This window comes from Zonotrichia leucophrys, chromosome 7 (assembly GCF_028769735.1).
Source record: "Zonotrichia leucophrys gambelii isolate GWCS_2022_RI chromosome 7, RI_Zleu_2.0, whole genome shotgun sequence".
Taxonomy (NCBI): Eukaryota; Metazoa; Chordata; class Aves; order Passeriformes; family Passerellidae; genus Zonotrichia; species Zonotrichia leucophrys.
The window spans coordinates 25,224,278-25,241,034 of NC_088177.1; the positions used below are offsets into that span (position 1 = coordinate 25,224,278).

General features: G+C 36.5%; 1 protein-coding gene across 4 annotated transcripts in view; it reads left to right on the forward strand.

Annotated features, from left to right (window-relative positions):
* The window catches only part of LOC135450217 (neurabin-1-like), a 41,236-nt gene that overhangs the window by 4,048 nt on the left and 20,431 nt on the right, over positions 1 to 16,757 (forward strand). For all 4 annotated transcript variants that reach the window (XM_064718184.1, XM_064718182.1, XM_064718185.1 and 1 more), the window contains exons 3-9: positions 10,410 to 10,542; positions 10,914 to 11,034; positions 11,543 to 11,647; positions 11,828 to 11,948; positions 12,397 to 12,543; positions 14,266 to 14,319; positions 16,080 to 16,309. In XM_064718184.1, the coding sequence (XP_064574254.1) occupies positions 10,410 to 10,542; positions 10,914 to 11,034; positions 11,543 to 11,647; positions 11,828 to 11,948; positions 12,397 to 12,543; positions 14,266 to 14,319; positions 16,080 to 16,309 (911 nt within the window). The remainder of the gene's footprint in view (positions 1 to 10,409; positions 10,543 to 10,913; positions 11,035 to 11,542; positions 11,648 to 11,827; positions 11,949 to 12,396; positions 12,544 to 14,265; positions 14,320 to 16,079; positions 16,310 to 16,757) is intronic.

Consider the following 16,757-nt stretch of genomic DNA (forward strand, 5'->3'; position numbering starts at 1 on the left):
CTGTGATGGTAGCTCTTGTGTAGACAAAACTCAGAATTTGGTAACAAGCACTGCTCAATTATAGCTGCTTCTCTGAAAGCTACAGGAAGCAACCTGTCTCAGATTATCATTTACATTATCAAGAGATGAATGGTTAGAAGCAACTGGTAGCGGTTTCCTATGAAAAATAACCTAGTTCTTGCCAGAATGCCCCACTTGGAATGGCAGAATAAACTGTACTTAATAGCAATAGGTTATTGAGATACTTTTTAAGGCCCTTAAATTGAAGCTTGTGATACTTGCCTTCCTTTATCCCCTTTCAGTGAAACTTGACTGTATCTTTCCTACATTGGGTATAGGGATCTCTTTCTGTGGGTCATTTTCAATAGGTTTTCCCTCTTTGTTCCTTTTGCCTAAGCAATGATTTCTGTTCCCATGTCTGCCTTTTTGCTTCATGTTTTCTGTGATAATTAGTGGGAATAAGTCCTGGTTATATGGTTTTTGGGATTTGTATTCTATAAAATAAAGAATTCCAGCTTTTTATGCCTACCCAGAACTTTCTTCAGTTCTGTAGTTTTAATATCTCAATAACCTTTTAGAAAATCCCAGTTTTACCTTACAGAAGGAAATCTCTCCATCTTTCTTCATCGCTGGTGCATCTTAAATTGGAAGAGAAAAAAATATCTCATTGGTAGCTAAAAGATTGTTCCTGGTCCCTACCACAGCTCAGAGCAGTGCCATAGTGAGAAATGTATCCTAGTAGCTTCTTCTTTCAGCTTTATTTAGACTAATAAGTTTGACTAAAATGTGAGTGCCATTTTCAGACATTTGTAGCCACTAGAGAAGGTCTGTGGTTCTTCTCCTCACAGATGTTCCTGAGAGAGGCCAGGCTGCCCTTGCACTCTTGCTGCTTTCATTCTGAATCTCTGGTGATGACAAAGAAACCATCTGTGTCTCTTGCAGTTGCTGTTTAGCAGGTATCTGGTAGAGTTGAAGAATTCAAAATGTTCAGAATGTATTGGGCAAGAAAAAGCACATTCTCAGATCTGCAGCATTCTGCAGTGAGGGTGCCCTGACCGTTGAATTTGAAATCTGCAAAAGGGAGTTTGGATATGTCTGTCAGTAATGGATAGAACTTAAGACATCTTAAAAATAGCATTTATACTGCTGCAGCAAAGAGAACTTGATGAATATTTCTGTTTCAAAGCTTCTAGTCATTAGTAATATTGGCAAGTTCATTGGGTAAAAGAAGGAGACTGTGGAGCTCCCAGGGGTAGCTAACACTGTTAGCACTGCAGCTGACCTGTGGTGGAGGTCTGTAATTGTTGACATCTGTAGCAGGGCTTGGGAACATAATTTGATCTGATAATTTCAGGAAAGATGGAACAGAATTACACAATACTCTGTTGTTTTGTGTTGCCCTGTGCCTGTGAAAGCAAGCACAGATGAGACTTTTTAAAAGAAGTGTTTAAATTCCATAGAAGCTGTTGATAAACGACATGTGGGATTTTTTTACTTGCTGTGGGTGACCAGACTCTCTTAAGGCCTGCTGCTGTTTGATCTTTCCAGACCCTGGGGAACATTTTATCTCAGTTCTTGTTTTCCTGGAGTAGTTCAGAGAGTGATACAATACAGTTATTAGCAGAACTTTGCAGCCTGGGTTTGTGTTATGGTACATGAGCAATTTTTAGTCTCTTGTTGCCACATATGAAGCCAGTAAGGAATGTAAAGCACACTTGCAGTCCAAGGTATTTGCAAGGGAACTGAATTTGCCTTTGTGTTGAAGTTTCCTGAGTGAACTGTGTAAACAATCAGCATTACACCCAAGGCAAATAACATCAGGTAATTCTTCTGTCATCCCTTTATATTTCATTTTGCCTTTGTAATGTAGATGTTAACTTGCTGTCAGTTATGAGATTACCTTGAAAGGCTTTAATTAACATAAATGTAATGACTGAGTGCTGTTTGATGTTTGTAATTTTGAAACTTTCTGTTTGGAAAACAAATGTTTGTTTTCAAATTGATTTCTTGAGATGTTTTCACCTCTGACTGTGTCAAACAAACTTTGTCCTCCAAGCCTTTAACAGCACAGTGACTAACTTCTGAAATTATTTATGATCCTTAGAAATTCTGTAGCTCAGGTAAGCTGAAAAGATAGTACAGCTGCTGCTGCTGTTTGCTTCTGTTTACTTATCAGTGTTATCTAGTTTATGTTGCATGGGAGTGTCTGTTCCCAGCTTTTTGTGAATAGTAATATATTTTGAGCTGGTTTAGTCAAGAAAGCAGTTTAAAAAAGTAAACAGAACAAACCCTGAACCTTATAAAGATATTACTTTTATATTTGTCACAGCTGAGCATAAATTTGCTTCATAAGGAAACTGCAAGCAGTTTCCCAGTCTGTGTGTTGTCCTAACCAGTCTAGTTTCAGCTGCTTCTGTGAGAATATGGGAATCCTTCCTAGTATTGCCATTTGTCTTGCACATCACAGTAAAGCTGTTCTGTGTATAGCTGGGCACAAATGGTGGTGGTGTTCAGCCTTTCCTATTCTTCAGTGTTTTTAGTACAAAACTGCTTACTGTGGAAGTTAATGAAGAACTAAGTGAAGATAACCCTTGAATTAGATTTTGACAGCATACCTGCAAATGCTTTTTTAAGATGCACTTTTAGGACATGCACAAATTTTCTGGGTCAATGTGCAGACTCTGGTGTTTTAACACAATGTTGCAGTGTGGTGCTTCAGCTTCATACAGCCTCTGAGTTTGGAACTGTTTGTTCGTGTACTTACAGTGTCATGCACAACAAGGGGTACAAAATGCACTGCCTGGCTGAAGGTACCCAAACCCTGAGTTCCTTCAGGAATTAGAGAATGGATGGCTGGTCAATTGTCAGCCATTGCTCAAGCACTTGTGAAAAGTACTTCTGTGGCATTAAGAAACAAGTATGTGATGTGGGTGAGGGTTGATGAAGGAAAATAGAGATTTGATTTGAGGCCAGATTTAAACAGAATTGGCTTATATGTGGGAATTAATATTTTGTTTCTTGATAGAAATAATGTGTCTTTCCATACTACTTTGTTTGGGATCTTTTCCAATGACAATTTGCTTGTTTAAAGTTAGAGATTTTAATTGTTTTGAAGCTCTGTTTATTAACATTATGACATTTGTAATGTAACATCAAAACAACTTCTCTTCATATTTTCATCTCAATCTCTGCATGGTGCTTTTCAGTGATTTTTCACAAAAAATAATTCTATTTTGTTCTGTCTGGATCTGACAGTATGGCATTCCTGCAACTTAACAGTATGAGAGATTAAAAATATGGGTAATAACTGGAGGAAGAAGGTATATATTTTCACACACTTTTGAAATTTTTTGTTGTTTTGGGTTTTTTTGAGAAAAGATAATTCTAAACCTTTATTGAAAGTTCAATTTTCATACGAGTAAAATCTTTCTTAAATTAAATGTTCATTAAGCCTAAATGCATTTAATTCTTCTTATAGGTTTACCTGTGTTACAAAGTTCTGTGTTGAATCTTTCTGGTGCCTTTATGGTCCTTGTTTTTTGATGCTGTTCAGCTGTCTGGAAAAAACCTCTTTCAACTCAAGCTGTCTTTGGCTTTTTTCTTTTTTCTAATCAAACATCTTCTTGTTTGATTTTTAGTAAATGTTTGATATGTAATTTTTACAATAGTAGATTGATTTGGCATTTCAGGAGTCTTTGGATGGGAGTCCTGAGCCAGGACATGAGGCTGTAGATCAGAAATCTTAATTTGAACAGAAAAAGTAAGAATTTCTTTTTGTATCCTGGCTCACTGCTGGAGCAGCTTGACTCTCTACATTAATATCTCAGTGTATTTCTAACTGAATTATTCTGCAGATGCAGTTAGACAACATGCCAACTGACGTGCTTAATGTATTTGATTATGCTAGAAAACTATATATGTATATATGTGTATATATATATATATAAATAGAAATATATATAAATAGGAGAGTGTTGAGGTTATGGAGATCGGGTGAGGTTGTCACCTGCCTGTCCTCACTCTCCTTTCAGTCCCTCCAGCTTCCAACTTCTAGAAGTTTCACCTGGATTTATTAGGAAGGAGAGAGGGGTTTTAAAAGTTACTTTTAAAGTACTGATTGGTTTGTTTGGAAAATGAGCACTTGTATCAGAGGTGCATATTCATGGCCTCACTGATGACAGGGCTGCAGCTTTAGTTTAAGTTACTTGTTCATTTTGGCTTGATGCTAGCTGATCACTACATATTCCCTGCCTGCATTCCCAGCCTGCACTGTTTTACTTTGTCAGAACAGCTGTGGGGAACAGGAGAGAGAAAAGGAGGTGAATATGAGGCACTTGAGGGTTTCATGGGAGATGATTAGAAGAAACACTGAGGAGGTGGTGGGGATCAGCAAAGATAAGCAGATTTATAGGAGACAAGTTCAGTAGATCAACAGTTGAAGTGCTGAAAGATTCAGTGTCTTTTGATGATGATTAGTGTTGCTACTATGTGAGAATACATTTCCTAGCCAGGTAAAAAATGAACCAGAAGTAGCTGAAACTTTTTTGCAGTTTGCCTCTGAAGAGAAATAAATTTTAAAAACAAATTAGCCCCTTTCCATATAATTCTAACAAAAAGAAAAGTGAACACTAAGAAGGACGTCAGTAAAAAGATCCTTGCTTGCATCTTATCTGAGTACATATTTTGTAATCCTGAGATCATGAGGATTGTGCAGAGGTTTTTACCGGGTTCTTACATTTTTATTTAGTAGGAAAGTATTATGCAATATGTCAGATATCCTATTTTTCAGACATTTTCTTTCATCACCCTCTAATATGACTTGGCATAGTGAATTGACCCTTCTTTTTAGAGCTGGGGTATTGATCGTTGCTAATGGTAGTATTAATGCAGATTAGTTAATTGTATTAATGCAGATTAGTTAATTGAGTTGATCTGGTACCCCTGATGACAGGGTTATTTTCTTGTTTCTTCCTGAGGACTTTAGAATACAGGTGGACTATTTTTGTGTTCACTGCTATTCTATTCAAGTTCCCCTCAGTGATTTGCTTGCTGTTTCGATTTGGTCAGGCCAAGATTTTTGTTTTGGTGAATACTGAACAGATACATGTGTGTCTGTGTGGATCACCAGGGGTAAACTGTTGGTACCAAGACACCTGTGAAATTCACAGAGGTTTGTCACTGAGTCACTCTCTTTATACACATACGTAGCTTTCAGAAGCTAATATTTTTTTTGGTGCTTCCTTTTATGTGGTATTTTGAACAGTTTTTCTTCTTATGGTCATATGCTACTTACTTTGGAGCCTTTCAGCCTGTCAGTCAGAGAGCACATAGCCACGTCAAGTTGAGTTGCTGGAGGAGTACAGCCAGGTCAGAGCAGAGCTCTTCTGCAGATGGGGATCATGGAGTGCCTGTGAACTTCTCTGAATACCTGAAATGAAATAAAATCAGTGCTCTGAATCTGAATGGATGCTTTTCTTTGTCTTCAATATTTCTTCCACTGGGATTGAAAAATTAAATACTGAAATTGAATGTTTCTCCTTCTCAAGTAGCTAGCATAACCTGACTGAAATAGATGCCATTATTGTCTGTCTTATTCTTTAAGAGCAGGCTAGAGTGTTTAAGCTCCTGCAATGAAAAACAGAACTAAAGAATAAATTTTACTGGTTTTATTGAGAATTTAAGTAGAGAATGAGACTGGTAAAAAACTGGTTTATTTATGATAACATTGTCCGTATGAAATTGTTTGCATTGTAGATGTAAAGCTAGATTGCACTTTTGTCTTTGTGTAAACTGACTTGGTTGGGGTTTTTGATGAAGTCATACCAAGCTGCAGTACCAAGGACATGAGTGTGTCAAGCCTGCCTGTCTACCTGGTTAGTAACAGAAATTGCTATCTTGAGTGTAATTGTTTATAATATCGACCTGTAACAGTTACCAGCCATTCTGAAAACTTTTTGAAGAGTAAAGGGGTGTGAATATTTAAAAAGTCAAATTAAACACAGTATTTCTCTTTGCTGCTTCTATGATTGTATAGCCTGAATTGAGTTAGATCAGATATAGGCAATTTGTACTTAAAATACACAAAGTAGTGCCAATGAAATATTAACCACATAGCTTTTGGAAGTAGAGGGAAGAATAGGATAGCAGTAGCAAGATATCCACTTGAACAGAAGAGAGATATAGTAAGAGTAAACTGTAAAGTGTACATTAGGCTTCAGTCCTACTTCAGTGCTGCTACTTCAAATGGGCACTTCACATTTTGCCAGGCATCACAAAGGCCTCAGTTTGGAAAGCTGCAGCCGTTTGCTATTGGGTAATTTTCCCTGAGCTTTAACTTGTGTTTGGAATGTTGGCTTTATGGAGTGTCAGTAAGCAGGCACATTCAAATGAGGGCAGGTGAGCCAGGGCTGTGGTCCTGCCTGGGTGTGCTCCAGGCAGGGATCAGGAGCGCTCCGGGGCCTCTCTCAGATGTCCAGGGGTGCTGTAACTGCCTGTGCAGGTGCTCTGAGGCTTCCCAGCAAATGCTGCAGGAATACATGAGAACTTTAACGTGATGTGGATCTTGCTTCCATTCTAATTAGTTGGAGGCCCTTCCGGGCAGTTCCTGATTTCCTGATCTTACTGTTTAATTACTTTTGTGATGTTCTGCTTTGCATTAGGCACAAACAAATCTATATACTAGAAATGAATGTTGGAGTGGAGGTCTTTGTGATTTTTTTAGATTTTTTGAACTTTCTTGCAAGCACATGGTAAATTAGTGTTTGCCCTCTAACTAATTAATATTCTTCTAAAAGTAACATATTTAATAGACATTCTTCTGTGCTGTTGAGTTTGAAGCATGTGAAGGTCATTGTTGTTTTTCTGTGATAACGCTATTTTCTGTGTTGGCACTAAGATGATACAAGAAATTTTTAGTTCTGTAATAATTACAGGAACTGAACAGCAGGATCTTTTAGAGAGGCTCTGTTGGTGTTTTTTGGGTGCGGGTCTTGTCTTGAGGATAAGCACCTTCATAAAATATGCAAACCAAGTTTTGCATCTTCACACCAGATTTTTCTGGTGGGAAGAATGTAGCTGGTTTTCTCTCCAGATAAATATATATATGCTGTTCGAGCACTAAGTATGTTTGAAAACTTACCATTATGTGTTTAAAACAGTTCAATTCAAATAATTCTTAAAAATTCAGCCTTCTATCAGAACTTTCTTTGATTCAAGTTAATTGTATTCATTCTGAAGGAAAAAGGTTTTAAGTGAAAAAAACAAACCTTTTCAGCATTTTGCCATTTGTTAGCTTGACAGGATCCAAAAGTTATTAATGTTAGGGTAACATCCTGGATATATAACAAGCTATGGGAAAAGGCTTGTGAAATTCACATGGTTTCCATGTGAAATTCATCTGTTTTCCCTGTGTTGAGCCAATAATTTGTGTTTGCTAAAAAATATATATTTTAAAAATACCAATTGCGGTACTAATAATTTTTAAATCTCTAGCTTGCAGTGGTTTCTGAATAGTAAGATTAGAATTTCTTTTGTCTGTAATGCATTTGATTCAGTGACTAAACCCTGCCAGACACAGTGTAGGGATGAACATGTTTAGCTTTCTCATCAGTCTTCTAAACTGTGAACTTACATTATTTATTATCCACATTTAAATGTTACTTTTGCTACTTGGCAAGAACAACTTGCTGACCAGTTCTGTATTTTCTGTATTAATAGCAACATTTTTTTTCTCTCTCATAAAAGATGAACACAATGTTATGATTCCATGTGTACACAATAAAATTTCTGTATTATACCCTTGACTCTTCAATCATAGTTTTTATAGTGTGCTTTTACTTTTCTTTCTGTTTTTCCAGTGTTTGGTTTCTGGTTATAAGTTTTACTTTTCTTCTGTTCTTTGTAAATTAATGTTTTTCCTCAAAATTATTTTTCTGAAATTTGGAGAGGAGTGTGTTGTTATTACTATTTGGAAATAGGTCTATCTTCTTTTAATTGTGAGGTTATGGTTTTTAGAATATTACCCAAATGTTCTCATACAGTTGTCAACTGTCGCTTTAAGATAAAAGTATGAATTCTTTCTCTTAGTAAATTACACAGAATTTATTTCAAATAGGCTTTTCTTAGAAAGGTAATATGCATAAATATTAGGATTCTTCATTTGCATAAATATGTTTATGCCATTATTTTATTAATAGCAATGATAAACATCACTGGAATTTAAGTGACTACTGGTTTTAAATTCTATTATCCGCTTCTGGTAGATGAACAATTCCTATCATCAATTTTGCATAAAAATGAGCAAATTCCATAAGATTCTAAAATACAATTCTGTTACTTTTAAATTGGAAAAGTGATAAATAATTCTTAGAAGTTCCAGAGATATTTTAATGCTGGTGGCCCAAGGCTTGCAGTGTACATAATGCTGTTGTTACAGTGCAACTTTGCTTCCCCAAATTTCTAGCACTTTATAGTGTTGTGCAAGCAACCAGTCATCCTGTGGTAATGTCATTTTTCAGTAGATAGTAATTACTTGCATCATCTTCTGCTCTCTTAGACCACTGAGTTGTAAAGCACTAAGAAAATACAGTTGTCACTGTCTCCAAAGTGAACTACTGCCATTCTCCACATTTTGCTCAACCATTTGATAGTTGAGATATCTTTTTTATATTGCAGTCATACTGTTAATACTAGATTATATGTGTATGAATTTTTATGGATTTTTTTTCATGCCTTGGTATTTGATTTGCCCTCAAGAGCTCAGATCTTCTCAATAACAAGTTATCATTTGTCCACTCAAGAGCTTCCTTTTTATTATTAGTTTAAAATTCATCTTATTATAATTTGACTGTTTTTGGAGATGCTGCTTTTTCTGTTGGAATGAAAAATAAAACTAGGCCAGTCTTGTTCCAAAGGATGTATAATGCTTCATTAAATGCTTCTGCTGCATATCCTATTTAGTGATTTGGGGGCTGAGGAAGGTGATTAATTTAAAGAACTTGGCCACTTTTTTTTCTGATAGTGGTAGAATAAGACCATTTAGATGGTTTTCTTTGTCTGTTTTGCGGATTTTTTCTGTAAAGCTCATGGCAGACATACTGTAAGTGTGACCCTTGTTGTCTTTCTGTGTCCAGTTGTTGCCTGCTGGTATCTGTATGAAAGTCACAAGGAGTTTATTTATTGACCTTTATGCAAGACTTAGGAATAACAGCTGCTAAGGAAGGTTCTTTCATTGTGGAAGGCACAAGATTTCTGAGAGTGGGTTTCTTCCTTCCCTTTCAGCCGAGTGGATCTAACCTTTCTTGCTGGACTGGCCATGCCATGTGTCTGGAGTAGGTGTTTTGCAGGGTTTGGGAAGGGTTTGTGAACTGATCTCAAGTTGTAGTCTGAAGGTGATGCAGTAGGCTCCTCACAGGAAATACTGAATGATATTGGTTGCATTTTGATAATCTGTTTCAATGACCATTTTTCAGTGTCTGAAGCTACTGCTCTGCAGAGCTCAAGCTATATACTAGTGAATGTAAGCTCACAGGGAAAATGTTAATTACAGCTAATGCTGTGGTATTTCCATGATTCAGTTACCTGTTTGGGTAGTCTCAGCAGAAAATAACACAGTTGCTAAAATACAGTAAACCAGTGTGAATGAACTTCATGTCAGTGCTGCATGTTCTTGATTAGGGAGATGGCTGCTGCAGCAGCAATGAGTGCTTGTTTGTCTTACAGTGGTGGTGGATAAAATACTTAGTGCCTGCAAAACATTTAGCAGATAAACCTTAATTTTTAAGATAAATGAGGGTGTGATATTTTTCCTTTTTTTTCCAAACTTCTTAATTTAAATGCAATTAATGAACATGCTGATATGCCTGTTATATATAGTTAATTCTTCCTTCTAGATTTCTGTCTTAATTTGTGTTGTTTGTTTATCTTTTATTTTTAACAATTCAGAAACTCAGCTGGAGTGAATACTAAAAATAGTAATGTATGTAGCAAGGCATTTCCTTTTCCTGGGAAACTGCGTGATTCCCTTGCAAAATCAGAAAACTACATCTGTTTGAAACACTGCAATTGGCAGATGGTGTGGGGGGAGGGAAGAAGAGAGGAAGGATTTGGTGGAATGTAGTCCTAATAAAAAAAGTCACACGATATCAAAGAGGAGCTGACTGATTTCTTTTAACTCTTTGGTGTGTTTGCAGGATAAAATCTGTTCAAGTAATTGTTTTGAAACTTAAAATGTTACTTCTGTGCCAGCTGGAAACTGTGTGACAGCAGCAGTATTTATTAAATTGATGGTGTTTAGAAAATGAGATCTCTGAAAATACCACTTTAATTTCCTTATGGATTGTCTTTCAATTATATGATGTTTGAAAGGAGGTGAGAAGACATTAAAAAAAGTTTTCTGTTCCATTTCTTAGGTTTTCAGTACTTACTCAAATGAAGACTATGATAGACGAAATGAAGAAGTTGACCCTGTGGCAGCCTCAGCTGAGTATGAACTTGAGAAAAGGGTGGAAAAAATGGAAGTGTTTCCTGTGGAAATTGAAAAAGGTGCAAATCAAATCTTGAATATTTGCAGGAGATACAATGGGAACAAAAGATAAAACCATAGATGTATATTCCTGGAATTTAAGTCTTGAATTTTTGTATATGTGTCTGGGGTTAGATTTGTGGCAAGTTCTGGTGAATTGAGTGAGTATTAAGTGCAGATTGTCATACTGAATTGAAGTTAGGAGGGCTACAGGGCAAAAAGGCTTTAAGTAGTATCTACATATAGAATATATTCTATTTTTTTCTCTTTTTTAAAGTTAATTTCTATTATTTTTTGTGTAGAAAGACTTGGAATGCTTTGAAACAACTCAGTATTGCTAACTGTTACTTCATATGTCATGCAACTAATGTTAGATTTTTGAATCCCTTAGGTGATAGGGGTCTGGGCATCAGTATCATTGGAATGGGAGTTGGTGCTGATCAGGGACTGGAAAAACTAGGTATTTTTGTAAAAACAATAACAGATGGTGGAGCTGCCCAGAGGGATGGACGGTGAGTTTTTCGTTGAATTGATGATGCTTTTTACAAATTTCCAACTGGGCCCAGTTGATTTCATTAGATATGCTGTATACTGTGAATAAGAGTACAAAAGCTGAATGCAGCTGGGTGATTATTACATTCCTGCTTCATGTTAAATTTTTAAAAATGAGTTTTTTATTATAGGACATTTTTGCTAAGTAACTGTAGATCTGCTTGCAGCATGTATGAGAAATGTTCAAAATGAGCTCACGTGTAGAAGTACCACAAAATCATGTTGACACTCCAGAACACCAGTCACTGTGTAAATAATATAAAAAACATCGACTCAAATACTGTGTAAATTGTTGATTTGCATAGTAACAGAGGATGAGGAGACTATTTTTAAGCAATGAATTTCAATGGAGTCAGAATTTATCATTGAAAATACTAGGGAGTTTTAGGTGATATTTGTCATGTCAAAAATGTTTCAAGCCAAAATACTATTGTTTACCTGATAGCTAAGCATTTATTTATTTTGCAGAATTCAAGTAAATGATCAGATTGTTGAGGTTGATGGCATAAGTCTAGTGGGAGTTACTCAGTTCTTTGCAGCCACTGTACTAAAGAACACCAAAGGCACTGTGAGGTATGTATGTTTTCTCTGAAATAATAGTTTCTTTTTGCCATTTTTCATTCATGGAGAATACAAAACCACAGTATGAAAATTTTACTAAGATATTGTAGAAGGCAACAGTGTAGCAAACCCATTTCCTAAGCATGTCTTAAATTTTTTTGCTGCAAGAGAATTTGTTCTTTTTTCCTGTAGGTTCCTGATTGGGAGAGAGAAGCCAGGGGCTGAGAGTGAAGTAGCCCGTCTCATCAGTGAGACCTTGGAGCAGGAGCGGTGTCTGTACGAGCAGCACTATGCTCGTGATGATACAGAGCAGGTAAAACATTGCTCCTGCTCTGCTAATGGGGCAAATGGTGTGGGTTAATCCAACTGAGGCAAAAAAGTACAACACAGGCAACTTGTTAAAAACGGGAAAATAAGCACTTCGTACACTGCTGTTGTTAAGGCACATGGTTATTGCTTTATCACTAATCCAAAATACACTTTTAACTGTCAGCTGTATGTGATAATTTTGTGCATGTCTTTCTTAACTCTCTTTTGTGGAACTTTGATGGAGGTGTTTGCAAGTCATCTTTAACACTTACCATAGGTATCAGATGTGTATATATATACCAGATACAGATATATACCATAGGTATATAGTAACTAGTCAAGAAAAGTTTTGCAGCTGGTAGGATTCTTTGATTGTGTGCTTTGGTTAGTGCTACTACCTTAATGCAAAAGTGTTTGTGTTACAGAATGTCGTGATTTTCTCATTTTGTCAGGATGATGACTACGATGATGAGGAGGAGGATACATATGAATCACATTTACGTGGAAAATCTGTAGAAGTTTTTGATCTTCCTGAAAATGAAGATATTGGTTTACTACTGGATATGGATTCAGCAGAGTCTCTTCTTAAATTTAAAGAGGTGTTGTAGCAGTTTCTTAAATATTCTTTGTGATGCACTGGGGAGCATCTGAACCTTGTAGGATTTGGATATAATCTCCTTCATGTTCCCTCTCGTTGCTTTGGGGTTTTTTTCCCCAGTGTCACCAATAAATATCTCTGGTAAATGTCCATTGAAATGTAGGTCTTCTGTAATTTTTTTATATCCAGTTTCTCTATGCATATTTAAATTAAACAATCTTTTGATTTAAATTTAAGAAGCCCTTGGAAACAGGCGGTAGAGCCCAGCCCCAACTCTGTCCTTGTTGTCTGAGTATTGCATTAGATAGATAGGATGGCTTGTGCTTGTGTTTGCTGCCCAGCCTAATGGCTTTAGCTGCAGAGGGCATGGGGGTTGTGCAAATAGGCCTCTTCTGAATAATCTCAAGTGTTGTTGTTAGATGTTTTTCAGGAAGACAGGAAATACATATCTAATTTCTTGGTTTAGTCCCTGCAGTCTTCTGAGATATCTGTGTACATAAAAGACTTGATTCTGTAGATAGGCATATTTTTGGCTTGGAGAGTATTTTTATGGTGTGTTTTTTGGAAGGAATGGATTTGTAAACCCAGTAGGGCATTCCAGACTCTGAATCACAACTTAACATAATTGGAAATAGTATGGTTCTCTTTTCCCAGGGTTTTTATAAAGGAGCATATTTGCTTTATTCAGGGCTGTGGGATTTAGTCAGGGACTTAAATGGTACAGACTTTGGCATTTAGGAGTCCAGGCTTCTCTGGCAGATTTAAGTGCCTGTCATTTTCACTCTGGGAGGAGAAAAATATACTGCAAAGAAACTGTTTTATCAGATGCTATTTGCTGCTACATCAGCTTATTTTTGTGTTGGTATTGGATTGGTATTTTGCAGATCTCCTAAGTTTGTTCTTGTTGCCATTGTCTCTGTTATTCCTCTTGTCATTGACGAAGTAGAAGTTGCAGGCTGCTGGTCTCTAGAGAACATGCACAATTTTTCTAGGTTTGGAAGCATTGCAGCAAGCTGAAGCTTCTTAAGTGCTGTATTTACTTGGGATACAATTATAATCACATGTAGAATCATTACTGTGCTGTTACTGACATAATCTAAATGAAGAATAGTCATGGATTCACCAGTTGTAATTTGGGATTGGTGCAACGTGCCTTGACAAAAATAAAATCCCCGCAGGGTTTTACAGATGGAAAGAGAGATATAAGGAACAATTAATACTTGTTAAAAAAATCTTTACATTTGGCTTAAGTGTAGTCTTTTTGATTTCTAATAATCCTATGAAGATTTGTGGTGTAAAAATACATGGCTTAGTTTTAGAATAAAGCAAACACATTTATTTTTTAGTGCTGATTGTAAAAATATTTAGTACTGTTAAGTTTTTCCTTTTTTCTGTGTCCCAGTTGTCATCTTAAGTGCATTGTTGCTTTTCATTACTCTGGCACATTGAAACCTTATCATAATCTTTTCAACTTAATATATAGACAACAATGGGAGATTTTTAGGGTGGTTATGTAGTGGAGAACTTGTTTGAAGTTTGAGTAATTTTTAATTTTCCTTTAAATAAAAGCTCATGATGACTTCTCCTGTGAATGACAATTATGTTGACTTTATGCCACTCTAACAATGGTTTGGGGTAAAAGGGTATAGTGGAGAAATATTTAAAGCTAACATTTTCAAATGTAATTTTGTGTGTGCTCATACAGTTTTTTTCATCTTTCCAGCTACAATTAAAACATGCAGTAACAATAGCTGAAGTGAATCAACTGAAGGAGAAAGTAAGTTTTCAAATAATATAATTATTGGTAGGGTTTTTTTGTTGGGTGGTTTGTTTGGGGGGGGGGTTGTTTTGTTTTTGCGGCTGCTGATTTTACCAGGAATAGGCTGAATGCAAAAGGCAGCAATCAGTTTATGCCTCAGGCACTCTCTACTTTATGCTGGACAGACATTTCTAAGCTGAAAAGCTATGCTCAAATTAAAAATAAAATAAAATAAATCAACCAAACAAATAAAGCCCCAAAAGTCACATAAAACAACTAGAAAAACTCCCCAAGTCTCCACTTTAAAAGGAACACTTCAGTATTACTGCTTAGAGTAGCTGAATACTGTGGAGAGCTATATGAAACAGCTCATAAACAAATATGAGAACATTATCAGTGGTTTGAACTTGTCTTATTTGAGAATAGATTTGGTCAGACAATGGTTTGTGGCTGTCTTTCTGTTACCAGAAAGTTATTTCTGTTATCCTCTTTCCCTCCTCAAATTTCTGACCTGGTCTGGCAGAGTGTTTTTTTCCAGTAGTTTTGTTTTTTGCTGAAGATTGGTTCAATGCCTCTGCTTACTCTGAGAAAGTGTTTCTTTTTCTTTTTTGCTGCTTTTTCCTCTGATGCAGATTTATACATGGCCTTTTTCTGAAAATACTGTGTGTGAGCAAGCAGCTTCATTTACTCCATGGCCCTTCTGTGTTGGCTTGCTCAGAAATGCATATCCTGGACAAGTTGCAGCACATTGCCAGGAGCAGGGAGCAAGTGAAGAGGGCATAGTGCTTCAGGTTGCAGTGATTCTCAGTAGCAGTAACTATTGGGGTATTTCATGCACTCTGTTGAGGCGAGGCAGACAAAGCTACTTATGACAGTTCCCTTTTTGATTTCTGACAGTGCTCCTCCTCTTTCTAGTGTTTTTGGTATGTGCCCCAACTGGATTGCACAAAAGCTGTAAAGATGTCGGTGTTAGTACAATTTACAACCCATTTTTAAATTCAAGAAATTCTTGGTCCTTTCAACATCCTTGTTCCATTGGCAGGTGATCTTAACTGGCTTTAAAAGCAGTGATTTATTTCCTCAGTGGAAGTGGTGTCCCCAAAGAAGGAGACATGGGTATAAACTAAGCTATATCTTGCTTGTTCACTCCTCCGAGGCCTGGAGAGCTTCACATGTTAACATACCTGTGTGTAGTGTGGCTGCTGTCAAGCTGAAGGGTTGGCATCCCTTTCCTTTACTGAGGGAATATTTGGTGGTTTTGGACATTAGCTCAAGAAAAGGAAACCCTGCACGTGCCATCATTGATTTGGAAGACCAGTGTCATATGAAGTTACCAGGGAAGATCAGCTGGTCATGTTATCTTTATTCAAAAAGCTGTAGGTAACAAAGTAGTGGGACAGGGAGCTTGTCTTACACAGGTTAAAATTCTTTATCTGCAGTTGCCTTTGAAGGTATTCAAAGTAGGCCTCTCCAGAGATACTAGGTTCTGGTGAGATCTTGAGCAGTATAAGCTAATAATGCAGGTCTTGGTCATTTAATCTGTCTAGAATGATGCAGTACAAATGAGGAAGCAGTAAAAGACTCTTGTGTTTCAGTTCTTAACTTGATTAGATTAGCAAGGGTTGGAAGAGTTGATGTGATTACTTTAAAAGTTGTGTCCTGTTTTCATATTACTGATAAGTATGTAATTATTATTAGCTGTTCTCTACATGTATCAGCAAGTGTTTTTTATTTCATCTTTTAGTTTAGATCAATTCATTAAGTATTAATCTTTTCAGTTAAAAGTTGTTGAAGCAGAAAAAAACGAATGGAAATTTAATCGAGCCCAACTACAGCAAAACTTGGATGAAAGCAAAGAGAAAATTAAAAAGTTGGAGACCTACTGGTTAGAGGCACAAAATTTATGCAAAACAGTAAATGAGCGTCTTAAAGAGACTCAAGAACAATGTGATGCCCTTGAAAAGAAATACAACAAGGCCAAGAAATTACTTAAAGACTACCAACAAAAGTAAGTTCCCCAAAATGCCAGGTCTCTATGTATTGCTTGAATGTTTTGTGCAACTTGGGGAAAGCTGTCAGCAATACCTAGGGCAATAGGATTTGCTTGACATATTCTCTTTTTATTTATTAGAGTGCAGGGAAGAAGTGGGCTACAAATGCTGAATTATTCCATACCTTACATCACCAACTTCTGGAAAGGCTCTCTGAAAATCTTGCTGCTGATTTTGATTTATAGCTAAGGAAAAATTCTTTAATATTCCAATGACAACTATTAAAAAAAACTTAGTTTAAAAGCTGTAATGCATCTTTACTTTTTTGGAAGGACTTCTTGAAATTTGATATGAGGTGTTAGGCAATATCTTTTGCTCTTTGTGAAAAACCCTCAGCTTGGCTGACTTCAGTGTTCCAGATAGAATAGGCATCAAAGGATGTTTCATAATAGCCAGATACATGTG